At 40.0% G+C, this 26800-nt stretch overlaps 1 protein-coding gene, 1 long non-coding RNA gene, 1 other non-coding gene and 1 pseudogene across 4 annotated transcripts; 1 reads left to right on the plus strand and 3 right to left on the minus strand.

Annotated features, from left to right (window-relative positions):
• Nucleotides 1–1065: 1065 nt before the first annotated feature.
• On the minus strand, nt 1066–21632 carry NPHS2 (NPHS2 stomatin family member, podocin). Of its 2 annotated transcripts, XM_077155760.1 has the most exons (8): nt 21359–21632; nt 18756–18859; nt 14637–14709; nt 12363–12445; nt 11048–11251; nt 3847–3902; nt 3086–3164; nt 1066–1947 (listed from the first exon to the last, which is right to left on the minus strand). In XM_077155760.1, exons 1-8 carry the CDS (start codon nt 21630–21632, stop codon nt 1669–1671), a joined length of 1152 nt encoding a protein of 383 aa, XP_077011875.1. In that variant the 3' UTR covers nt 1066–1668. The 2 variants fall into 2 exon arrangements, with proteins under 2 accessions (XP_077011875.1, XP_077011876.1); XM_077155761.1 differs by lacking the exon at nt 11048–11251.
• LOC143678877 (uncharacterized) lies at nt 1179–4127 on the plus strand. Its single transcript, XR_013173458.1, has 2 exons — nt 1179–1799; nt 3883–4127. It is a non-coding gene; the product is annotated as an uncharacterized LOC143678877 (long non-coding RNA).
• Nucleotides 6093–6192, minus strand: LOC143681895 (U6 spliceosomal RNA; annotated as a pseudogene).
• On the minus strand, nt 8871–9061 carry LOC143681983 (U2 spliceosomal RNA). The gene has a single exon (XR_013175015.1). It is a non-coding gene; the product is annotated as a U2 spliceosomal RNA (small nuclear RNA).
• Nucleotides 21633–26800: the final 5168 nt, after the last annotated feature.

Genomic DNA, 26800 nt, shown 5'->3' on the forward strand with positions numbered 1-26800 from the left:
CTCAAACAAATACTTGTACACCAATGTTCATAGCAGGATCATTTGCAATATCCAAAGGTGGAATCAAGCCAAGTATCCATCAACAGATGAATGGAAAAAGAAAATGTAGAATATATACACAATATAATATTATTTAGCCATAAAAAAGAATGAAGTTCTGACATGTTACAGCATGGCTAAACCTTGAGGACAGCTTGATGAGTGAAGTAAGCCAGACACAAAAGGACACATATTGTATTATTTCACTGATACGAAATACTCAGAAAAGGCAAATAGAGACAGATGGAGAGTGGGTTACAGGTTATCAGGGGTTGGGGATGGGTGGGAATGGGGAGTTACCAACTTATGGGTATTGAGTTTGTCTTTGGGATTGTAGTGATTTGAAGAAGTACATACCCCCCAAAAATGTGTTCTTAAATTTAATCCACTCCTATCAGTGCAAACCCATTGTAAGTAGTATCTTTTGATGTGGTTACTAAGTATATGAGTAGCTCAGCCCAATCAGGATGGGTCTTAGTCCTATTACTGGAGTCTTTACAAATGGAATGAATTCAGACATGAAAGAGAAAGTCACAGGAAACAAGAAGCTGAAATGGAACCTGGAAGAGAGGGAAGAAACCAAGAGACACCACCGTGTGCCTTGCCACATGTCAGAGGAAACAGCCAGCCCCAGAACACTGGTCTTCAGGGAAAAAGCATTGCCTTGATGATGGCTTGATTTGGACTTGTTTTTTTAGCTTTGACAACCATTAGCTAATAAATTCCCATTGTTTAAGACAACCCACTTCATGGTATTTGCTTGAGCAGCCTAGGAAACTAAAACAGGGGTGATGAAAAATTTTTGGTAGTGGAATGTGGTGTTAGCACAATATTGTGAGTATAGTTAATATAACTGAATTATATGCATGAATGTGGTTAAAATGGAAAATTTTGTTTGTATATGTTAGCACAACAAAAGTTTAAAAAAGTAATCGCCATAAAAATAATTCTTTTTAAATTCTTTAATTAGGTGTAAATTTTATATCCAACTGGAGTACTTCACTTTTTCTTCTATTCATTCAGCAACATTTAAGTATCACTGTGGTGCAAATGTCAGGGTTATGTGTGAGGATCATGGGAGCCAGATGTGAGGGAGGAAATTACTAAGACTTGCCCCCTACCTTTGAGGAGTTCATAATATAGTTTGAAAGAAGGCTGCATCATAAGCACATGATTGCAAATGAGTGTGACAGAGGCACGTAGAAAGGGCCATGGGAGCGGGAAAGACCTTGCTAAAGAGGCCAGGGAGTGAAAGGACATTTGAACTACATCTTCAGAAGCCAAATTTTGTTGGTTTAGTCACAAACATGTTTATAAGTAACATATATCTATAAAATATATAGTCTCAAAATTCTTTCCAAAGTAGAATGCTGGCTTAAGCACTTCCCTATAATTACTTTGATTAGGTGACTGGTCCACCAAGACTTCTTATACAGTATGGCTTTTCTGTCTTCGCATCATCTCACTATCTTCTAATGTATGTTGTGACATTGTGACTTCATACATTCCAAGGGCATTCCTTATGGCAACCAAAGAAGAGCAGGAAGTGAGAACAGAACACCTCCCATGGTGATGTGGCCTGTACGTGTCTGGCCCTGTTACGGTCACAGTAGCCTTTGGTTCCCATCCCTATAACATAGGAGAGTCTTTCTTTTTAGGGTTCAATGGCTCAACAGGTTTGGAAGGATTTGGCAAGGAGATGCTTCCTTGAGTTCTATTGCTGGGAGAAGACAGGAAATTTAGCAGGTCAAATGGCAAAGGTAAGACCACAGTGGAAGGTTTGTCTGTGGATAAAGACTGGAGGGTGTGGAGGTATCGAAGCTGAACAGCAGCTGGGGTGCCAGATAGAATCTCAGCTGCCATCCTCAGGGACTCTGAGGCAGCCTTCTCTCCTTCTGCAGCGATCATCTAGAGAACAGATGTGAAGAACAGCAAAATGATTTTTCTTCTTCATTCCATTAAGTTTTTAAACACCATACAGTGTGACTCAGTGAACAAGTGCTGAGTATCTACTATGTGGCTGCACTATTAAGCACAAGAGTTGAAAGAGAACAGACTCAGTCTTCTTCCTCTAAGATCTAGATTTAGGGGAGACTGGTTATACCATTAATTGTAACTTAAGGCAGAATTTATTCAGGACCATGACAAGTGTAAACAAAGCATTATAGGAGTCATTATATCCAGTGGGCCTTGAAAGATGAGCAGGATTTTGCCCTTGTGGAGAAAAGGTTGGTTAGTGTTTCAGGCAAAGATGTGGAATCATGAAAGGAGGGCTGCTAACTTGGGCAAAATTAATGGGTAAGCATTTCAGAAGAGAAAGCACCAAGTTCACCACCCAAATGCCCCCTTAAAGTGGGCAAAGGGGCTTAGGCTTAGAGGTTTAGAAGCAACTCTGCCCAGAGGTCCGCCTTCATCCTCCCTACCTCCTCTCAGTGCCCCAAAGTATTGACCCTTCTTATGTGGTTAGAATTTGTTTCTTTACCTACTCTCCATTCTTGAGAGAAATATGCCTTCTCTTCACTTCTTTCTTCCCTCTTCCCAGCACCCTGACCCACTGAAGCTGCTGGCAGCCACGCTTAGTAACGCTCTGACAAGGTTGCATGGAGGCTGTGGTAAATCACTGCCTTCTCTTGGCTCTGGCCGTCCCTCTAGAACTTGCTCAGAGCTAGGGCTATAGCTCTGGATGTCATTAACTTAGAGGTGACAGGTGACTGAGATTACCATGGGAGAGATGCCAGCATGAGATGCAGCTTTTATTTACATGGAGGTGCCTTAAAGGAGAGAAAGAGAAGAATACATGTCTCCAGAAGGAGGTTGTCACTGTTGTCAATAGCTTTGGAGAGGGTATAACATGAACAGAGATTTTATGTTATCAATTAGGAAGCATTAACAAATTTTAAGAGAGCATTTTTTTTAGAGTAGTGGGAGTACAAGTCATATTCTTTGCTTTGGGCTGGGTGAACGGGAGATAAGGAAGCTGAGGGGAAATGTTCTCTATGAGCAGACCTCCTTTTGGTCGCTTAGTGGGAGGATGGAGCTGGCTCACCCGCACTTTGGCCTGTCTTTGCGCTTCTGCTTCCACAGCCAGTGAGTGCTGAAGCCCAGCAGGCAATCTCACATCCTTACTGGAAAAGAAAGAACACAGCTTGTAGGTATGCAGCAGGGACTTGAGTAGCCAGGGCTGTCATACAGCCTTGCAAATCTCTAGTAGGATGAGGAGAAAATTCTGATTTAATAGAGTATGCCATCCCTAGACCTTTCAGGTAGAAGGTAAGCAGAGAAGAGCATCTCAAGGGTAGGTGCCTTGAATACAATTTCTTTTTTATTACTGTTGATGCTTTCATAGAGCTATGGTTTCTCTTTACCAATATAGGAAATGTTTGTGTGGGTGGTTTGTGATGATTTTTCCCACCTAAAAGTTTAATCTAAACCACTTAAATTTGAACGATGAAAAGCAGCTTTGAAGAGCCATACTATTAATAATAAGGATAAGGGAAATCCATCTAAGTTGATAAAAGAGAATTGATTTTGAAAGGGTAGTACTGATCAAATAAGAACATGTCTTGCTTAAAAGATAAACTGTCTTTATACCTGATAACTATGAAAAATCCATAGAAAAAAATATGAAAGTAATCTGCCCAAATGTTAACAGTGGTAGTGTTATGACCATGAAATATTAGGTATTTTTTCCCCAAATTTACATTATAGTACTCATTTGGTGAACATAATTTTCAAATAAAAATTTTAAATTGAAGCCAAAATAATTCTCTTTATCACATTTTTCTTCCTGGTTAATTTCCTACCCACATTTCTGTTCTCTCCACTTTGATTCCCCAAATACAGGTAACGGAATCCAAGGCGACCTGCGGAGGGGAGAGTTCAGACATGAGTGCGGGTTCTGGGAGGCAGCAGAGCGCCCCGCTGCCCGCGGGACCACAGCCCACCCCTAAGAAAAGGCATTTCTGTTGGAAGGATGTGACTTACCTGTTTTGTTTTGCTTTGATTTTCTACTTCACAGTGCCTTCCAAAGAGTTGGTATTCAACAACCATTTGTGGAATTAAAGATGGAGTTTTAATCTGTTTTAAAATGCATTTATTGGAGAACCAGAGTATCTGCCGCCAAAGGATGGGGGAGGACATTTCATTTATTGGGTTCTTTAACTTCCTTACTTCTGATGGCATCAGGTTCCCCCTGCTTCCCAGACCGTCTCACCACCCTCACCCCAGTGACTGAATTTGGGAACAAGAGAGGGAAGGAAAGAATGGTGGGTTGTGGAAAGGAGAGGTGGAGATGAGGAGGAACTCTGTGAGTGCGTCTATACTCTTTTCCTTTTAGGCTTTTTTTTTTCTGATGATTTCTTAGGGGTCAGATAAATAGTAAGCTTAATGCACTGAGAACCCCGAGAAGGTACTTACTAATTTGTAGAGTTGGTGAAAGGAAGGAATGTTGAAAAAGATGTCACAGAAGAGGTGATATCCTAAAGAATAAGATTTGCCTGTGGAGAAAAGGAAATATTCCATGCAGAGGGAACAGCCAGGAGAGGCAAGAAACACAGAAGTGCTGAACTCTGGAGAAACACCAAGTTACTGGAGTTAAAACATGCTGGGGGGAGAGTGGCAAGAGAGGAAGTTAGACCTGTTGGTTTATTTGTTCAGCCATGCAACAAAAATTTATGATGCATCTGCTCAGAGTGACAAACCCTGTGCCAGATGCTGAAGACACAGAGATGAGTCACATAGGACCCCTGCCATTATGGAGTTCATAATCTGGGGAGATAAATTACAAATTATCATTCAGTGTAACAAAAGCAGATTTGTATAACTACATCATGCTCCAAAGTCTGGACTTTATCCTTTAGTTGGGAGAGATAAGCAACCGGGAGAGGCTGGAGGGGGACAGTGGGGGAGCATTCTCAAGTGACAATCCAGAGTGGCTTTTTAAAAAAACTCTTTATTTTGAAATACATTCAAATGTACAGGAAAGTTACAAAAATAATGCAAACCCCGTACAGAAAATTCCAGCATACCCTGTACCCTCCCCACCCAGTGATACCCAGATCCACCAATTTTAATATTTTTGCCACATTTACATATCTACTTCTCAATCCATTTTCTGAATTCTTGAATGTAGGTTGTACACATCATGTTCCTTTAACACCTATTCCTGCCATGAACAAGGATACTGAAGAACAAGAATATTCACGTGTGACCACCTTAAGGGCAGTTCTCAAGTTCAAGACATTTAATGCTGATATAAAGCTTATTGCCTATATTCAAGTATATGTCCCACAATGTCCCTTTGAGCCTTTTCTCCTCTCTTGCTAGATCCTATGCTGTATCATGTATTGCGTTTAATTGTCATTATTTCTTTAGTTGCTCATTCTTTTCTTTTTTTTTAATTGTGGGACACAAACAGAACATAAACTTTCCCATCTCAACCACTTCCAAGCACATCATTCAATGGGATTAATCATGTTCAAATTATTGTGGTACCATCATCATTTTTCATTACTAAAATTTTCCCATCTCCCCAAACCAGCCTTATACCCACTATGCATTAACTCCAATTCTTTGTAACCCCTCCCCTGGCAACCTGTACACTAATTTGTCTCTTTTAGCTTGTGCACCCTCTGATATTTTCTTTGCGGTTATCATGGGGCTCCAATTTAAAATCCTAAATCTCTAACAATTACATTTGTCTTGATACCATATTAACTTCAATAGTGTATACAGATTATGTTCCTAAATTCCTCCATTTTCCCTCCTTTATGTAGTTCTTGTCCAGATTGCATGTTTACACATTGAGTCCTAAACCACTGACTTATCATTACATTCTATATATTTGCCGTTCGATCCTGTAGGAAGTAAAAAGTGTAATTACAAACCAAAAATACTGGCATTTATATTTACCCATTTTGTTATGCTCATCAGAGATCTTTATTTCTTCATGCAGCTTAGATCCATTACGTATTGTCCTTTCCTCTCAACCTGCAGAACCCCCTTTAGCAAGGACTGTCTAGTGGTGATGAACTCCCTCAGCTTTTGTTTTTTTTTTAAATTTGGAATGCTTCACAAATTTGCATGTCATAAGAGGCCATGCTAATCTTCTCCGTATTGTTCCAATTTTAGTATATGTGCTGCCAAAGCGAGCACTCCCTCAGCTTTTATCTGCGAATGTCTTAACCTCTCCCTCATTTGTGAAAGACAGTTTTGCCAGATAAAAACTTTTTTGCATTCAGCATTCTTAAGTCATCCCAGTGTGTTCTCACCTCCATGGTTTTTGATGAGAAATTGGCACTTTATCTCATTGAGGTTCCCTTGTATGTGGCATGTTGCTTCTCTCTTGTGGCTTTCAGAATTTTTTCTTTATCTTTGGCATTCTACACTTTGATTATAATGTGTTGCAGGGTTTATCCTGTTTGGAGTTTGTCAAGCATCCTGGATGTGTATGTTCATGTCTATAATTAAATCTGAGAAATGTTCAGCCATTACTTCCTCGAATAGTCTCTGCCCCTTTCTTTCTCTCTTCTCCTTCTGAGATACCTACAATCAGTGTATTGGCACACCTGATGGTGTCACATAGGTTCCTCAGGCTTGCTCACTTTTCTTCATCTTTCTTCTGTCTGCTTCTCAGACTGATGATTTCAATTTTCTTATCTTCAAGTTCATTGATTTTTTTCCGGTCAGCTCCAATCTGTTATTGAACCACTGTGGTAGTTGGGTTCAGGTGTCAACTTGGCCAGCCTAGTTCTGTTGCTGGGGACTTGAATCATGAGCATGTGAAACTCATCTATGGTTGATCACATCTGCAGTCAGCTAAGGGGAGTGCCTTCTGCAATGAGTGATGTTTAACTTAATTATCTGGAGGCTTAAAAGAGAAAGAGGTCAGAAGAGAGCTCAAGCAACACAGCCCAAGCAGCTCAACAGACCTCATGTCAGCACTCACAGCTCAGCCCGGACATTTGGAGATGCAGAAAGGAATCCCTCTGGGGAAAGCTGCTGGAACCCAAAAGCGGGGAGAGAAGGCCAGCAGACATTACCTTGTGGTTTCCCGCGTAAGACAGAACCTCAGATCAAAGTTAGCTGCCATTCCTCTGAAGAGCTGTAAGTTTTTAACTAAATAAATCCCCCCTTATTAGAAACCAATCCATCCCTGGTGTGTTGCATTCTGGCAGCTTTGGCAGACTTTAACAACGCCTCTAGAGAATTTTAAATTTATTACTGTAGTCTTCAGTTCTGTTTGGTTCCTTTTCATAATTTCCATGTGTATACTGATATTCCCTTGCATTCATCTTTTGTTTTCCTGATTTCCTTTAGTTCTTTGTTCATGGTTTTTTGTTTTATTTGTTTTTAGCTCTTCAAGCATATTTAGGACCATTTTAAAAAAGTCTTTGGTGTGTCCCAGGTTAGTTTCACCTCATCATTGGTTTCTGATGCTTTAATCTTCTTCTTTACCTGTGCCATTACTTCCCAGAACTGGGAACAGAGATCTACACTGGGAGAATAAGCTGACTCTGGGTGAGGGTAAGGGTGGCAGAGAGGCTAGCCAGGGTGCCATGAGCTCCTACCAGTGTTTTTTAAAATTATCATTTTAACTATAGTTTCTATTGAGATGTATTTACATATCACATATTCCATCCAAACTATACAATCAATGTTTCATAGTATCATCACATGGTATGCAATCATCATCATACTCAATTTTAGACCATTTTCATTGCTCCAAAAAGAAAAATAATAGACATTAAAAAGAAAACCCCAAACACCATATATCCTTTATCCCCCTTATTACTGATCTCTATTATTGGTGTGGTACACCTGTTACTGTTGAAAGAAAATTAAGATACTACTGTTAACGATAGCCTGTAGCTTGCAATAGGTAATTCCCCCCATATACCACTCTATTATTAACTCTTTGTACTAGTGTCATACATTTGTACTAGTTCATGCAAGGACTTATTTATATTTGTAGTGTTATCTAGTGACATACTTGACTTGAAACAACCACTTTCAGCCAAATTTATATGTAATAAAGCACTAATACTTATAATCCCTATAATGAGCTACCCTTACCTCTATCCATTCCCAAACATTTTTCAACCTCGTTAACAATTGTGTAAATATTAAGTAACTGCTACACCTTCTCTAGCTTCTATCTATCTCTAAGTCCCCTACAGTCTACTTTTTAAGACTCAGAGTTTACATTGTCTAGGTGTTTATATTAGTGAAATCATACAATATCTGTCCTTTTTGTGTCTGGCTTATTTCATGCAGCATTATGTCCTCAAGATTCATCCATGTTGTTACATGCTTTGGCACCTCATTCCTTCTTTTTTTTTTTTTTTTAATTTTTTTGCTTTTTTTGGGGGGGGGTGAAGACAGAGAAAGGTGGCAGTAAGGCAGAAGGTGACTGGAGAGTATGATGCTAGTAACAAAGGGGGCTACAACCATGGGGAAGCATAAGACCTAGGATAGAACAGAGAGAGTGAGCCAGGTGCAGCTGACGCAGTTGATGGCGAGAAGGAGAAGGTCTCTCGCAGGTTGGAGAAGGTAGCGAACAAAGGGCCTGCATGCAGCACAAGTGAAGTGCTCACACAAGACTTACTACCTAGCATATACTACTTGCGTGAAACCTGGGTTGGCCATCCCCACAAATAAAGGATGTGACAGCAGCAAGAAAAGAAAAAAGGAGACGAAGGAGAAAGGACAGCACAAGCAGCTAAGGGGGAAAGACATGAAGGGAGCTCTGGACATCCCGCTGTGGTAAAGAAAAAGAGCAAGCCTGGAGAGCAGGGAAAAGTCAAGTTTGTCAGTTCACATCACAATTGAGAGAGGGGTGCACCATTCCTGGAAGTACTGCAATACCAGGTCGATGCGTGGAGTGTACGGAGCAAGCTCCTAGTCCATCTCCCTGCTCCAAAAATCCACTTAATATATTGTCCTTGGATAGAGGACGTATCAGATATTAAACTGATAAGAACAGATACTACACTTGATCTTAGCCAAAAGGCCAAGAAACGATATCTGATTCCTTCTTACTGCTGCATAATATTCCATCATATGCATATTCCCCATTTTGTTTATCCCCCCACCTGTTGATGGACACTTGGGTTGTTTCCATCTTTTGGCAGTTGTGAATAATGCTGTTGTGAACATCATCCTACTACTCGAAGTAGTATTTTTCTTGATAAGGTGTTTTCCATATTACTGTGGTTCTTTATTCTCTAGACCTTTGAGAAGGATGTTTCTGCCAGTTTTTGCTGATTGTTCAAAGCTTCTGGGTGGAGGAAGGAATCTTGAGGCGCCTTACTCCACCATCTTGAGCTAAACCCCCTGAGTGGTTTTTAAGTTCCAGAGCAGCAATTCTTGTGTGTCCATCTTGTTGTAATTTTTCCTCTTTTCCAGCTTCTCTTTTTTCCAGATTTCTTTCCTTTTCTCTCGGATGCTAATCCCAGATTTATGAGGACCACATAAAGCAACACTTGGATACTCCATTTTCTTAGCTTTGAGAGCTCTCAGGCCCTATCAGACACAATCATTCTCAATGTCTTTGCTTTCTTAGAACCTTAGTTTGCCATGCTGCTATAACATATACCACACAATGGGTTGATTTAAACAATGGAAATTCATTGGCTCATTATTTTGAGGCTAAAAGAAGTCTAAGATCAGGACATCAGTACAGCTTGCTTTTTCCCCAAAACTAGTGTTCTGGTGCTGACTGCCAGCAATCCTTGGGGTTCCCTGACTTGGTTCTGCCTCCTGTCACACAGCAATATCTGCTCCTTTCTCACTTCCGTGGCTTCCAGGTTCTCTTTTGAAGGTGTCCAGTAATCTGAATTTAGGCTCACCCTGCTTCAGTTGGCCACACCTAAAGTAAAAGCAACAACTCCAAAAGGTCTCATTTACAATGGGTTCAAACCCACAGGGATACAGATTAAAATTAAGAACGTGTGTTTGATGGGGTACAGTCTTCAAAGGTCCTTTTTTCAGATAGCCATGACTTATAACCTCCTCACTCAAGTCTGACCCGGGGTCCCTGATGGCTTTGATGACAGGCTCCGTCCTTGGAGGTAATTGCCACTTGAGTGGCTAGCTGCCCTGAATCCTGCCTGTTCTCACCTCTCTTCCTTTTGTCAGCTTGTCTTGGTGAGAGGCAAAGAACTCCTACCTTGGCAGTGGGTGCAGTCCTAAGCTTGCTAATTGTGGGCTAGATGGGACTGCTGATGAGGCCGTTCTTATTCTTCTCCCCATCTCTAATTCCAAGTCAGTTAGACTCTACATAATCGACTAAGTAATTGATCATGTAAGGATCTGTGACATCTTACCTCTTTCTTTCTGAAAATATTATTTGAACTTTTATCATTATTTAACTTTGCACACACTATGTTTGATCCCCCAACTACACTTAAGCTCCCAAGAACTATGTCTAATCATCTTTGTATGGCCACCAACTCCTCCTATTCATCCCTTTCTTTTCCCCCATGCCTACCAGCCCTCAGCCCAACACTCTGTGCTATGTGGGTAGTTCACAATGAATCTAAAGTCACTGGGGTAGAATTGAGAGCAAAAACTGTAGTAACGAGTGATTAGCCAGAGCCACACTGGAGACTATGACTGATTCAGTGCCACTTTGGCAACCACCCAGAATTATTTGGTACCTATTAGCAGATGGGAAGTTTATAAAATGTTTAGAGATATTGCAAATCACATAACACGTGTTTTATGTACTACTAATTCTTGTTGGAGTGCTTGTCCTTTCCTCTTCCTCCTATGGAGCTGACCACTCTCCTTCATCTATATCCCCATGTTCTCTGTTTCAATTCCTATCAGAACTCCCTTAGTACTGTTATTTGCTTACAAGTCTTATCTCCCCTTTCTTAGCTCTAAGCACCTTAAGGGATGGCACCAGGAACAGTGAATGCCTGGCATATGGATAATGGCCAGTGAACAAATGAATAAAAGATAAGGATATATTTTGACATATTCAATTTTAAATTTATCTAAGTACCTTCACATCTTGGGCAATGCTTTTCCGCTCTAGAAGAATTTCAGTGAGACATCGATGTGCTAGGAGACGCTTCATGGTGGTTTGCACAAGGAATTGGACAGCTTTGGACACGTGAGCAAGACTGCTTAGGAGAAGAGAGGCATTTTCCATTCGGTAATAGCAGATGGCATCTATCTCCATTATAAACATGTCTTTAGTTACAACCTAGGCAGAAAAATGTTTGGATTTTTATGTGCTCCCTTCCCATGTGGGGATAGAAGAACTAAATGTACTCAAAGAGAATTTTCTCAGGGAAGATTATAGCAAGAAAAAAGAACAATTGCCCTGCCATTTATTCAAAATAGATATGTTTTTTTAAATTATGGAGTTTTTATTAAATGTACTTCTTTAGTTCTTTATTCACAATGGAAAGGAATCCTTTTTCAAATCCTTTTGTAAAAGTAAAACTAGGAAAATTGTTCTTGCATGAAAAAATTCAACTGATTCTACACCAAGACTTAAAACCATGCCAACAACTACAACAACAAAAATCTGCTAAAAGAGAAGAATGTTCTGGGAAACAAGCAACCTAATATGCTTTCACTGAAATGTCCACTGGAGGGCAATTGGGCAATGCCCATCAAAAGCCCTAAAAAGAAACATGCTGTTAACATTCTATTTTAGGAATTTGTCACAAGGAAATATTTTAAGAATATTTAGTAACTAATTTAGATTTAGTTACAAGTATGTTATTTACTTTATTGCTTCTTATAATTAAAAATTTGAAACAATTTAATAACAATGTTTGAGTAAATTGTGGTCCATCCATCTGATCAAATGCTATGTGGCAATCTTAAATGAAAGGACAGAAGCATCACTAATATATGAAAAGATGATCAAGATAGGCTATGGAGTAAAAAAAGCATGTTATAGATATGGTATGATAAATATACCCCATCTGTAAATAGAGCCTCATACATAGAGAAGTCTAAAAGGACACACTCCAAAATATCAACAGCTGTATCTGGGGGGTAGGATTAGGGATAAATTTTTATTTCTTCTTGTTCAATTTTATTTTCTAAAATAAGCCTATTTTTAAATATAGTTTCTATTTACATTTCTATTTACCAAAAGAAAGAATAAGAAAGAACCTCGAACCAAAAGTGGGAGACAACTTAGCAAAGGTTTACATATCCAAATCACTAATAGAAAAAATCTGAACGTTACCTATTCTTTTTTACTTTTGAGCATAAATAGCCATCTTGACCCAGGCCATAATTGGTAGCTGGGCCCACAGAAAAATATAGAGAGAAGCAAATTCCACCATTTGACTTACCTCATGAAAGGGAATCTCCAAGGTTTGGAGACGAAGGTCCACCTTGTGGTAGGTATCCAGGCAGGGCAGAAAGAAGAAAAGGCCTGGGGGGTAGGGGTGGCACCAGGTGAATGGCTATCATGGTTTCTTATTGCTTGGGGTTCACATTCTCAGGGTCACGTCCAACAACGCATTGTTATTCTCAGTCTCCAACTATGCAAAGATCATTGGGCCATCCTACTTCCCTCCTCAGCCATGTGCTCGTTGTAGCTCTAGGGCTGCCATAGAATTTGTTTTTCAATATGGGACTTTTTTTTTTCTTTGCATGGGCAGGCACTGGGAATACGGGACACTTTTGCGGGTGAAAGGAGAGCATTATTACAATTTTACTCCAGGACTATAGGTGTACACAGTATTGATCCCCAGCAAATTGGGCTGCGTAGCCACCTTAATCACAGAGCTGAGTCCTCTAGATCTCAAGTTATATGTCTGTCTCCTTCACTACACTGAGCTCCTTAAGTAGTGTTTCATGTACTATTGTTAGCCTCAGTGCCTGATTTGGTGCCTTTTAGGTGCTCTGTAAAATTGGTTTGTTTTTTTTAATTAGAGGAGCTGTAGGTTTACAGAACAATCATGCATAAAATATAGGATTCCCAATACCATTCTATTATTAACACCTTGCATTGATGTGAAACATTTGTTAAAATTGATAAAAGTACATTTTTATAATGGTTCTATTATAATTTTACTATTAACAATGAACTGTCCATGGTTTACCTTAGGGTACACTGTCTGTGTAGTGTAGTTCCATGGATTAAAAAAAAAACATTGTTTCCACACACACAATCTAACATTTCCTCTTTTAATCACATTGTTATATATTTCAGTGCTGTTACTTACATTCACAATATGATGCTACCATCTCTACTGTCCATTACCAAAACATTTCCATCATTCCAAACAGGAATCCTGTACATTTTAAGCCTATTCCTGACCCAATCCCTTGTAATCTATATTCTAAATTTTGACTCTGAGTTCACTTATTCTAATTATTCTAATTATTTCATATCAGTGAAGCTATACAATATTTGTCCTTTTGTATCTGGCTTATATCATTCACTATATCATCAAGGTTCATGCATATTGTCACATGTATCAGGATTTTCATTCCTTTTTAATGTAAAATTGATTTTGAATGCATGAGTGTACACAGGTGACAAACTTTAGAGTCAACAACATCTACCTAGTGTTTCTTTAAATGTGAACTCTAGAGGTTATCATCATGGCAATATCGTGATACCAAGCTTCTAGTTGGCTAATTAGCCCTCACTCACCAAACAGTGTGAAGGGTGAATGTATAAATCAATGTTCATAGATTGATTTATTGAGACTTTACTGGCCCCCACTGGTCCCTGTGGGAAGATCTGTTGGAATGAGCCATCTCACAGTGCACAGACTGTCTCTGAGAAGCAACCCAGCTACCAGCTCTTCTCAGTTCAAATCAAGGTTGCTGAAAACCAGGACCAGAGCCAGACAGGCCCCCTGACTACAGCTTCTGGTTCTGCTTTTATGTAGACACATCTGCTGGTTCTGATTCCTCAAATTCTGATTTCTGTCTCCAAGTCTGGTCTCCACTCTTGACTGTTTCTATGGGCCTGGTTTGGAACTCAGGTGCTTTACACATCTGAATTTTGCTCCTTCTCATGCCTTCCCACCTCACTTGGATTCCAAACACCAGCTGCTAGACGTTTTAGACTAACCATTCCTCTGTTTTGTGTCCCCATAATCTACTCAGACCTCTAGACCTTAGCTCCACCAGATTTTTCGTCCATCTTCACATTCCTGGTAGTTAGCACATGATCTGATAGACAGGAAGTGCTCAATCTATGCTTTTTAAAATTGGCTAACTGAAAGCCACATTGTTACTTCAAGGCTGAACTTTGCCCATCTCCTCTAGTTGCGTCTGGCTCCCTGGATTCTGAACTAGCTCAGCTTTGCTCTGAGAATTCTCAGGACTGACTATAAACACTTTCTACTCAAACCAACCCTCAGCCATGGGTTGTAAGCCAGCGAGACCCTGGCGTTTGGGCCCCTGGCCCATCCTCTCTCTTCGCCATCTGTGACCTAGTAGTAATAGTCTCTGAATAATTTCTTAATAATCTGTGTTACTTGCAAGAGATTTGAAAACGCAGATTTCATGAATCAAGTTACTTCATATAATCTGAGGCCCATATTACAAAATGTATGTATTGAAAAAAACTGCAAGTCTATGAGGGTAAAAAGGATGTTCCTTACCAGGGCCTTTGGCTCTTCCAGGAAGCAGATGTCCTAGTCGAAATATAATTACTCTCTCATACTCCTGTACGACCTAAAGGGAAATGTAGGTTTTTAAAATCACTCCAAAAAAAGAAACATAAAGTCTTCAGTAGGCTTTGCCATGAGAGTGATCCTAGGTATCAAAAATCTTTGATTTTGAAAAAAAAAATCTGTTAAGACTTAAAGTTATAAAAGCCACATTTAGTAAATGCAGAATTTCAGAAATCAGTGGAAAAATATATCGGCTTTAAAAATTTTTGCACCCATGGACAGAATTCTGATTAAAGACTCCTGATTACACTATATCTAACCTTTCCCAAATTGAAGTAATCTTATCATATCATGTTTAATCTGTTTATTTTGTGGCAACTTCTGCAATGTTATTATATACACATATATATTACCCATTAGCTATTAAGTAAAAAGGAGAATATTACATTATCACTTGTGATTTTTGTTTAAAATTGCAGTTTCTTCTGAGCCTGATGAAGATGAGAATGATGATAAGTAAAAGTAGATAAGGTCACTAACAAAACTGCATGCCCCCAATTTTTTTTTCAGGAAAATTAAGCATACTGTGCCATAGAGCCTTTCTCTCTTGCCATCTCTTTACAATTTCATTCATTTTATTACCATTTCAGTTTTCCCTGTTCCTCTTCTATTTCTGAAATTGTGAAAGACATGTTCCACCATTTATCTCCCACTTACAAAAAAAAGGCAAACAATACAACACCAACTAGAAAATAGGAACGATATAGGGAAAGACACTTTCATATATCCCAATATGTTTGTTGGCAACTTTGCAAGGTGTGCATCATTTTTAACATTAGGATTTGTATTGCAGGGTGGTATTCTGGCTGTGGCAAAGTGGAAATGATTGTCTTAGTAGCTCTCTCGAAAACAAGTGCTTGGGAGGTGAGAACAGTTGACAAACCATCAGCTGCAAATTGTAGACTTTATGTGGCATTACCAGAAACACATGATACCGGTCAGACAATAAGTCCAGCATTCTGAGTACCCAAGACAGAGGAAGTAAGATACAACAACTAACAATAATAAACAGGTGCTTTTTAAAGTGGGAAAAAGATATTAGGGTAGAATTTCTATTTTGGTGAACACCTTGAACTGGACAGCAGGCACGAAATCAAGTAGGGGAGGCTGTACTTAGTTAACCAAAAAATGTTCTTTCAATGTGTGAGTACTATGATGGATAAGATTATGTCAGTAGATTTATCAGAATTATATATAAATTATATTCATAGAAACATTACTATACAATATCATATCACATGAAAGTTGTTAAATATCAATATCATATGACAGTGGCCAAATAAAAATAGGTGATTAAAGTTCCACAAAAAAGGACATTTTCCATGTAGGATAACTCAGGATTTTTATCAGCCAAAATGTGAGCATTACATCACCCTGAAGAACTTTGTCCTGAGGGTGCAATAGGTGAAAGGAACAAGCAGAAACTGCATGAATGGAAATTGTTCAGGGGATATAGCATTCCTGATGCAGTTTGAATCGAATCCTTGATGTATGACTTTGTTTCCAAAAGCAGAACAAACGTTATAGAGCAAGATACTAATGTTCTAGTAGTCTTTTAGAGGCTTTTAATGATTTACATGAAAATACTTCATGAGGAGTAATTTGTTTTACTCTCTTCCTTAATAATAACTCTAAATACTTTCAATGTCAGCTAATTGTATAAATTTCTTTTTGATCTCTAGTCCTATGCACAAGAAAAGAGGCTACATTTAACTTACTAGCTGTTGTAGAAATGATATTTGGAATGTTTGAGGCATTTAAATTAGTATGGCTGTTACAGTAAATGCAAGTGTTTGCATTGTTAAAATTAGATTATTCTAATGCTACTGAAAATAATTTGCCAATGAACCTGCTGCTTTACCTAAGTTCTGATATGGAAAAAACAAGACTGGTTCCCATGAACTCTTTCATATTGAGAGAGAAAGCTCCCTGCAAACAAGTTTTGATCAGCATGGTAGGAAGGCTTTAGACTAGAAGAGGATACCCCATTCCAATTATTTATGTCATATATTAGAACTTTGAACAGAAATATGGAGGGTCAATCTGTTTAAAATCTCTATATCTAGGGATTGTTATATATTCCATCAGAGCTTGGGCTTTTTTTTTTCCTTTTTTTTTTTTCACATGGGCAGGCACCGGGAATCAAACCCGGGTCTCCGGCATGGCAGGTGAGAACTCTGCCTGCTGAGCCACCATGGCCCACCCAAGAGCTTGAGCTTTTATTGGTGATAAAAGTAACCAAAAACTATCATTTACAGTAATAAATGAGCCTGATAAAAAATTTAGTATGGCCTTCAGAGATAGAAATTAGATTAGTGGTTGCCTAGGCCTAGGGATAAGGGGAGAAAAGGAAGGAGGGCTGACTGCTGACAGTTATGCGGTTTCTTTTGGAGGTAATAAAAACATTCTAAAATAGATTGTAAAGATGGTTGTACCGTTCTTTGAATTTGTTTTTAAATGACTGAATTGTTTGATATGGTAATTATATTTCAATAAAACTGTTGAAAAGAAGAGCTTGCCTTGAGAAGTGCAGTCAGCAATAGCCCCAGCTCTATCCCAAGGACACATTCTTCCCTGGCAGTTCAACTAATAACTAAGAATAGCAGGAATTCTAGAATCTAGTAATTTCTTCCCAATATGGGACTCCTCTTTGAGGTAAATTTTGCTCCAGAGTTCCCTTTGGGCTGGCTAAGACTTTCTTGTAGCATCACAGATTTCTTCTACCCAAAGCTTCCTTCCCCTTTTCATCTCACAGGTGTCAGAAGGCTTTCCCCCTTCCCTTGCTCCCTTTCCCCTTAGCCTTTTATAAGCAACACCTCCCAATAAATCTTTTGTCCTACTTTCGTCTTGGTGTGTGCTTCCTGAACAGACACGGGTCTCACTTGAGGGAGAGGTATGTGTAATCAACTGTGGGCCAAAGATAATTGGCATTCATGGTCTGTAAAGCTGCCTAGGGAGTTTCCTGGAAATGTCAGGAGTGGACATCATAATCTAATCTGCGTATCTTTGTATTACAGGGTGCAGATGAACCAGAGGTGACCCCTTCCTTCCAGGGAACCTCAGTCTAAGGGGAGAGACTTTGAGCAAATATTATACATGGGATAAGTACTAGAGTAGATGCAAAAGCAAACTGATATGCAAATACCAGGAAGGGAAGACAGTCATGGGAAGTCAAGAAAGGCTACACAGGCAGGAACATTTGAGCAAGGTCTTTTTTTCTCCCTATTATTTATTTGTTTTTAATCCATATGTTTTACTCATCTGTCCGTATCATAGATAAAAGGAGCATCAGACACAAGGTTTTCACAATCACACAGTCACATTGCAAAATCTATATCATTATACAATCATCTTCAAGAAACATGGCTACTGGAACACAGCTCTACATTTTCAGACACTTCCCTCCAACCTCTCCATTATACCTTAACTAAAAAGGTTATATCTATATAATGTGTAAGAATAACCTCCAGGATAACCTCTTGACTCTGTTTGAAATCTCTCAGCCATTGAAACTTTATTTTGTCTCATTTCTCTCTTCCCCCTTTTGGTCTGGAAGTTTTTCTCAATCCCTTGATGCTGAGTCCCAGCTTATTCTAGGATTTCTGTCCCACGGTGCCAGGGAGGAGTCATGTCCCAAGTAGAGAGGAGGAGGGTGGTGAGTTTGCTTGTCATGTTGGCTGAGAGGCCACATCTGAGCAACAAAAGAGGTTCCTGGGGGTGACTCTTAGGCCTAATTTCAAGTAGGCTTAGCCTATTCTTTGCGGGGGTAAGTTTCATATGAACAAACCCCAAGATTGAGGGCTCAGCCTATTGTTTTTGCTGTCCCCTCTGCTACTGAGAATATCAGGAATTCTCCACATGGGGAAGTTGAATTTTCTCCCTTTCTCTCCATGAGCAAGGTCTTAAAGGAGGAACAGCTTTCCTGAAAGGTGAGTGGGGTGGTGAAAGCATTCTTTGCAGAGCAGACAGCACAGATGGGAGAGTGGGCATGGAGTGGTCAGTGAGTTGCATCAGGAAATTACTTATTGGGTCCTCATGGAATCTCACCTTTATGCAGAACCAGATAGAAAAAGGGAAGGTCATGATGATGAAAAGCAGGGATGTGAGGACAAGAAGCCACTCACAGGCTCCTAAGCCAGAGGACTTAGTACCTGAAAAAAAAAAAAAGCAACAGAATAATTACATTGGAACATCACAGTATTCACAGACTAGCACTTGTTGGTCCAGCCCTTGACACTGGGGTCAGAGCAGTTTGGAGTCTTTAACAGAAATATTAGAGCAAGCAGGATAACAAAAGCATCAGCGTTCCGAGGGCCTGGAGACTTGTATACGGTACTATGTGAGTGGTGCAGGCTCCTGTAAAGAAGTCACTGGAATGAACACAGAATCTGGGGCACAAGATCTGGGTTCCAGTTCTGGCTCCACTATTGACTGTCTGTGTGACCTCTTCAAACCTAGTTTCTTCATCTATACAAAGGGGATAATAATCCTTATCGCCTAGGGCTGTGATAAGAAGGACACATGTGCTTTACATGTATCAGGTTTTGTTATTTGGAGTGATTTGGATCAGATGCATACAAAGGCTCATCTCCCCTGAAATAGCTTCCCCCCATTCACTCTCTGCCCCGATGTCTAAAGTTCCTCCATTAGAACTTCTTCTTAGGATTAAGGTATTAATCTCCAGAAGGTCTTTGAAAATCATCTACCTGAAATGATATTAGCCCATTAATGTCTGTAAATTAGTGACAGGGAACTTAGGTACAGGACATCCAGATAACCTGGGGGATAATTAAGCTGTCACTGTGAATGTCAACCTCAAGAACACAAATTTGGTGGGGGGGAGGGATCTTGTCTTGTTTAAATGGTGTCCCCAAGCACTTGCCAAATAGCAAGTGCTCAGGAAATATTTGCTGAATGGAGGAAGAAAGGAGGGAGTGGATAGTAAAAATAACTTAAATATAACAGTTGTGGAAATCAAGCAGGCAGTAGAGAATTGGTCAAAAGAATACTATTTGTCAGTTTTCAAATCTCATAGAGGACTAGATGGTGACTAAAGATTAGGAAACATTAAAAGTCTCTTTATAAGGAATTGAGAAAAATTCCTCTTTTAAAGATGATAACTAATTGATAGTGATTAAAATTTAATTTCCATGCTTGGAAAATAACTGTAAAGGTCATAACCAAATCGATGTGAAGATCACTGGAAGAGAGGAATTACACAGGTAAAGTATTCTAAAATACTTGTGCTCTTGTATGGCAGTTCCCAAAGGGTGTTCTATGGGATTATTATATGTAATAATTCCACAGAGAGGTCCACAACAGAAGAATTCCTCGTCAAATGAGTATAAGAGGCAATGTGTACCATACCCCATTCCTCGAGTTCCCTACTGTACATCAGCACGTCAAAGCTATGAGAATCCCTGCAGTAAAGAAGCATTCTTAACTTTATTTAAACAAGGATTTCTCAAACATTTGACCAGTTAATCTTTTCTCCAGGGTTCTCTGGAACATATTTCTCATGGAACGTACTTTGGGAAATGCTGCCCTGTAATATCCTGCTAGTTTTTGCAATATTTTTCTTTAAGGGCAAATGACTTACAGATTCATTGCCATGTTTAATTAGTTTATGAATATATTTCATTTGCCAGTGGTAGCCATGGCAAGTAAAAATATGTAACCTCTCAGGAGGTGGCTCAAAGGTGGCTCAGAGGCAGAGTTTTTGCCTGCCATGCCAGAAACCTCAGTTCAATTCCTGGTGACTGCCCATGTGAAAAAAAAAAAAAAAAGTAAATGTGCTTGCAGACAAAAAGACCTCAAAATTCCTTCATATAGTAGTTAGGGATATGAACAGAAAACTAATTTCTATGCCCAAACCTAACTTGGAGCCTTAGCTCTTGGAACATTACCTGAATATTCAATTTGCTTGAGTGAATAGAGGAACATTAAATATTAAAGCAGGAAGAGCTTTTAGATAGATAGAGACCAATAATCCCCCAAATTTGGGTAAGGTGAAATTCCTTGTCATTTCTTTCAAGTCTTAGTATCCTGGTTATGTGAATGCCATGCTAAGGGCGACGGAGAGGAGAGTATGTTGCTGCATCTTGCTCCCCTTTCCGGTAGGAGTCACAGAAATCTCCAGAGTTCAGCCAAGGCAGCCTGATCCTTAGAGAGATGTCTCCACTGCTTGGGGTCTCCTGCTGTAGTCACTTTATAGCTGGAGACACTGAGGTCCATAAAGGACCTGATATTCTCGCAAGCAGTGGGGACAACCAAATCAATCTGCTGAGCCTCGATCTTGGGGTTCACCCCTATGAAACTTATTCCTGCCCAAGGTCCACAGCTAGCTGGCAGAAGTGCTGGGAAAGTGACCGGAAATTAGCGGCAGTACCCGCAACGGAACCAGGTAGGCTTTTCTTAGTCTTGGTCTGGTGTTCTGGCTTCTCCACTCCCCAGCTGCGGGTCTTGGGCAAGTTACTTTATTTCTCAGAGCTGAAGTCAACAGTATTTATTTGGTGTTATTTGTATTTCACTCGAGGAACTTTGGTCTCCACTACGGGGTGATGGAAGGATCCCTAACTCACGCCTTCATTTCCTGGGAACCCAACTGCCCAGCAGTGCCCCTTCCCCGGCCCGCGACCTGTCCACTGTACCTTCCTCCAGCCGCTCGCCCTCCAGCAGCGCCATCACCTCGGTACCCTCTTCGCCCGAGCCCCGGACCTCATCCACGTCCACCACCGTGGCGGCCGGCGCTGGAGGCTCCCCCGAGCTCCGCGCCCGCCGGGAGCGCGGCCTCTGCGACCCAGCATCCCGGCGGCCGCGGCCTCCGCTGCCCTTCTCGGTCTTCCCGCTCTTGTTCTCTTTGTGTGGGGACCCGCCGCCTCGCCCGCGGGTCTCTCTAGAGGAGCTCCGGGCCCTGCTCTCCATTTCCAGAGCGGCCAGGCGGCGGGCACAGCAGGCGCGGGCTCCCGGAGTGCGGTCCCCGCAGAGGCGGCAGGACTGGGGAGCAGCCCGGGGAGGGGAGGCTCTAATGACAGTCGGGCGTGGGCGCAGGGGGCGGGTTCCCCCGGAACTTGCCGCGACGGGCTCAGCCCACCTTGAAATGGAGCAGCTGTTTCTTAGAGAAGCTGTAGCCAGCGAGCGGCCCAGTCCCCAAGACTGGGTGCAACGCCTACGTCAGTGAGAGCTTGTGTGTGGCAGTTCACATGCCAGTTTAAAAGCATGGCGTTGTGAGAATGTTTCTATAGATGAAGACTCGAGCTGCCAGAAGATTCAGTTCCCGAAATTCCACGACTGCTCACAAATCGCCGAAGGTGTGAAGGCGCTTTACTTCATGACTTGTAAAAGTCTCATGAAATAGAGTATGCAAGAGAACTTAAGGAGATACAAAAGGTCTTCAAATTAGGGTGACTTTAAGGGAAAATGAGAAACCTCTCCCCAAACCTTCCTTTTCTTCTCAGCAGTCCTCCCAAGGGTGATTGATTCATTAGTCTCCGACCGCCCAGACTCCCCACAGTCTTACTTTTACAACCTTTCTCTTTGTGTTAATGCATTAGCTGGTAATGCTACTGGACTCCTCTTGGGTGTATTTACACTTTAAAAAGGTGAGAAGAAAAACTGTTTGGGACTTTTTCCACTACTTTTCCCTTTCTCATTATTTAGATTTATTATTATTATTACTAATTCTTAGGCCTGTTCATGAAGCAATGCCTTTTGAAGAATTACGTAGAAGTGATCTGGTTTAACTTGTTTTTAGGAAAGACATCCTTTTGTCCCTGGGTACCCTCTGTTCCTAAGTTTCCTTGGTGAAGGCAGTTTTGCTTTTCAAGGTTCACTGGCACACTGAATCTGGCAAACAGGGAAGCTAAGCTGCCCTACCAGCTTCGGAGGGTCTTGAACATTGAAAAGACTTACCTCTTTTACTCCTGTTAGTAATTTCTCACTGAATGGGACATTGGTCTAGATAACTTTTCAAACTCAAGATTTAGGATTCTACTGGAATAGCTCAGATCACATTACTGTAGAAATACTCACATTTTATTTTCCCAATATTTATTGTGTTCATACTGTGAAGTTTGTTTTGCTCTCAAAAAAGCTTATTAAAGAATGACTACCTGAAGTAACTCAAATGGGCTTGGAAAAACCATTCCACGACTTTCTTCTCTATATTCCAAGTTAGGCCATTGGGAATAAAATAATTTAAAGATTAGTAATAAAGTAATTTGGACAGTTTTTCCCCCTCTCTCAACCAGATACGGGAGGGCAAATATTTACTCTTAAATGCCTGCTTCAATTTAATAGTTCCTACCTAGAGCACTATATTGAGAAAAATTCTGTGGTTGCATTTGGCTTGTAGAAGAAAATTGTCATGTTTATTTACTGTTATCTGCCATGGGTGTTTGTAGGGGTGTATATATTATCTTGATATATTAATAATACTCTTTATAGTAATATCTACCACTTTTAAAATTTTCTCTGTGCCAAGTTCTACATAAGACCATGACATACATTATCTTACTTGATCCTCACAAAAAAACTTAATTATTACAATTATTATTCCTACTTTATGGATGAGAATTAAAGTTTAAAGAGGCTAATTGACTTGCCCAAAGTGCCTTGGCTAATGAGTGGTACAACAGGGATACAAATACGGATCTGCTTGACTCGAAAAACCATAGCTTCTTTGAATTTACAAAATTTCCCATATTTCTTTATCATTAAATAATAGTAATCTCTCATTCCAAAATAGGTTCAGAGATATTTTTAAGATATACATAATTTATATATATATAAATTTATATATATTAATATAAAAGATAACAAAGTGAGGAAACAGTATGAAGTAGAAAAATAAGCAGCAGCCAGGCACAGGGACAGGATAGCTGTTATATATTTGGCTGTGAGTATTTTTCAGTAGTCATCAGGGAAAGGAAGAAAACTATCAGTTCCCAGATTCATGACTCCCATAGAGGAAACCTCTGTCTCTGTGGAACAGGTTCTCCAGGCAGGTTCTTTTGCAGTTTCTCCTAACAGTGATAGTGTGAGAGAGGACAGCACTGGTCAGCAATAGCATTTCTCCAGGAAAGGCAGCATGGACCTTTGTATATTGGGTTTTTCTTACATCTTTTCATGCAATCAAGTGCCATAATGGCAAAGGGCAATTTAGTAGGGTGCCTTCTATAACGGACCCAAATAATGTGGTTTTAGCTCAGCTATTCTGAGTTGAGCCCAAACTGATCTTTCCCCCAACACTTAAACTCTGGCTACAGCTCTCCCAAAGCCTCCAAGCCCCAGTGGCTGGGTTGGTGGTAGGTGAAAAGGAGGAAATGGCTCAAAGACCTTCCAAATTTGGTTGGTAAAAAATATTTTTAAATAATTATTTTGGAATACTTTTAGATTTACACAAAAAGTTGTAAAGATAGTACAGAGAGTTCCTATGTACCCTTCACCCAGTTTCCCCTAAAAATTAACCTCTTATATAGCCATGGTATGTTTGTCAAAACTAAGAAATCCACATGGCACATTGCTACTAAATAAGCTCCAGACTTTATTTGGGTTTCACTAGCTTTTTCCACTAATGTCCTTTTCCTATTCCAGGATCCCATTCAGGATACCCATTGCATTTAGTGTAGGTAAATTTTAATATTTAAGAATATCTTGCAAAAGCAGTGGCAGTTAGCAGGGAGAAGGTTTCCTTTTTGATATTTTATACATTGCTAAAATGAAAAATATTCACCTGTGCTCTTCAGGCAGTTTATGAGATGTCCCCCTCCTTGTGCTTGATTTTATAAGGACTGCTAAGTAGCTAGAAAACTGTGTCCAACAGCAAAACAGAATTCAGAAAAGACTTACCATGACTTAAAAAATAAAAATTTCACCAACAATTTGTAATTGCCGAAAAATAAACCAAAACCACCCCACAACCTTGTCTTCTTTGGCCAGTGTGATCCGAGTTGAGGGCAGATTAACAGCTATGCTGGGTATTTGATGCATGTGATACAGGAGCCCAACTCCTGATCCAAACCTGGGAATCTTATTTTTTCCCACTTAATAACAGCTTTATTGCATGTTTGTGTGCCTGGCGTTTTACAGACAGTACTGTTAGGCTGGCCAGATCGGTATTGTCGACATCCATTTGATAGACAAGGGAACTGAGCCCCAGAAGGGTGAAACCACCGTTACATCATTCTGACCTAGAACCTTGACTTCAGAGCTCACCTTCTTCTCTCCATGCTGCCCTGCTTTGTAAACTCTTTCAGTCTCTCAAGATTCCTGAATCTCTTCTGAGAATAAAAAGGTAAATAAAACACTTGGAGATTTCCTCTGGCAGAACTGTCCTAAGCCTTCTTGGAAGAGAAGCCATCCATCCTGTCAGTCTCTTTACTGTTACTCCTCTAAAGGAGATTTCCCTCCTCCTCAGCTTACATTTGAGATTCTAGCCCATCTGTTTAAAGAGAAGCCATTTATCCCCTCTTGTTTTCTTACTAGTATTCTGGCAAATAAACATTTGCTATTAAACACTGCTAGTTTATCACCTTATAGAGATTTTCCTGTTAGGAAAAGCAGAAATGGTAGCATTTGTTGATTTTTTTCCCTCAGTTTTTGACTCTGTTACGAATTAATTCAAGCTAGATCCGTGGCTATAGACTCAAGAAATGGCAGAAGATTTGGCCAAATGATATCCCCCAAACTGTACTCTGTCTCCCAATAAATTAGATTTCCTGTGGGAGAAAAAGCAATGTCGGCGTTCAGGCTGGTGGCTGTTCTCAGTCCCCTGTGCTGTGGGACCACTGACAAGGCATTTAATAGTTACTTCATTTCTGTCTCCTTAGATAACAGCAATAGAACCACCTGCTTGTAACCCAAGTCTATTGGGACCGGGAATGACAATGACAACATCTGAGAAAGTACGTCACATTCAGTCTACCCAGCAGCTCTGAAGGATGGAGGGGTTGGGAAGCGAGGGCTGAGTTAGCAGAATCACTCTCCAGCTGGCTGGTCTCATTCTACCCTGGTTTAACATGAAGAAATTATAAGGCTGTGCCTGCTTTCTTTTAGATTCCTTTTTAATTGCAAGTATTAGTCATCCCTTTATTGAAAATATTATATGTACACATTTTAAAACTCTTAATAGTTTACTCCCTGTTTGGACTTCTTAAAAGAGTGACAGCTGTAGAAACAAGTTACTAGAAAAAGGGGAGGACCAATTAAGATTGTTGACTTTTGAGCTTATGTTTTGGGACAAAAAGGTCATAAACTATTTCAATGCTTTTGAAATTATTATAATAAACTTTATTTTTCAGAGTACTTGTAGTTTTACAGAAAAATTAGGCAGAATAAAAAAATTGATCTGTCTCCCCCCACGAGTGTTCCCTATTATTATTTTGTAGTAATGTGCTTTGTTACAATTGTTGAACCAATAATATTGGAATTATATTATTAACTAAAGTCCATAGTTTACATTAGGGTACACTATTTGTGAAGCACAGTTCTATGGGATTTTAAAAACTTTTATTGTAGTAACATATACAACATAAAATATTGCATTTCAACCACATCCAAATATACGATGCAGTGTTATTAATTACATTCATAATATAGTGCTACCATTGTCACCATCTGTGCTGGTTTGAAAGGAAGCATGCCCCCTAAGAAAAGCCATGTTTTAATATAAATCCCATTTCATAAAGGTAGAATAATCTCTATTCAATACTGTATGTTTGAAACTGTAATGAGATTATCTCCCTGGATGATGTGATTTAGTCAAGAGTGGTTGTTAAACTGGATTAGGGGGTGACATGTCTCCACCCATTTGAGTGGGTCTTGATTAGTTTCTGAAGTTCTATAAAAGAGGAAATATTTTGGAGAATGAGAGATCCAGAGAGAGCAGAGAATGCTGCAGCACCACGAAGCAGAAAGTCCACCAGCCAGCGACCTTTGGAGATGAAGGAAGACGCCTCCCAGGGAGCTTCATGAAATAGGAAGCCAGGAGAGAAAGCTAGCAGATGGCGCCATATTTGCCATGTGCCCTTCCAGCTGGGAGAGAAGCCCTGACTGTGTTCACCATGTGCCTTCTCACTTGAGAGAGAAACCCT

Source organism: Tamandua tetradactyla, chromosome 4 (assembly GCF_023851605.1).
Source record: "Tamandua tetradactyla isolate mTamTet1 chromosome 4, mTamTet1.pri, whole genome shotgun sequence".
Lineage (NCBI taxonomy): Eukaryota > Metazoa > Chordata > Mammalia > Pilosa > Myrmecophagidae > Tamandua > Tamandua tetradactyla.

Bases quoted from the DNA above. Each gene is read 5' to 3' on its own strand.
- NPHS2 (XM_077155760.1), bottom strand. From the start codon at position 21,632: ATGGAGAGCAGGGCCCGGAGCTCCTCTAGAGAGACCCGCGGGCGAGGC. The intron at 14,710-18,755 runs GTGAGATTCCAT...ATTTCCCTTTAG, and splicing joins CTATCTGGTTCTGCATAAAG to GTCGTACAGGAGTATGAGAG. The intron at 11,252-12,362 runs GTAAGTCAAATG...TTTTCTGCCTAG, and splicing joins TGGAGATTCCCTTTCATGAG to GTTGTAACTAAAGACATGTT.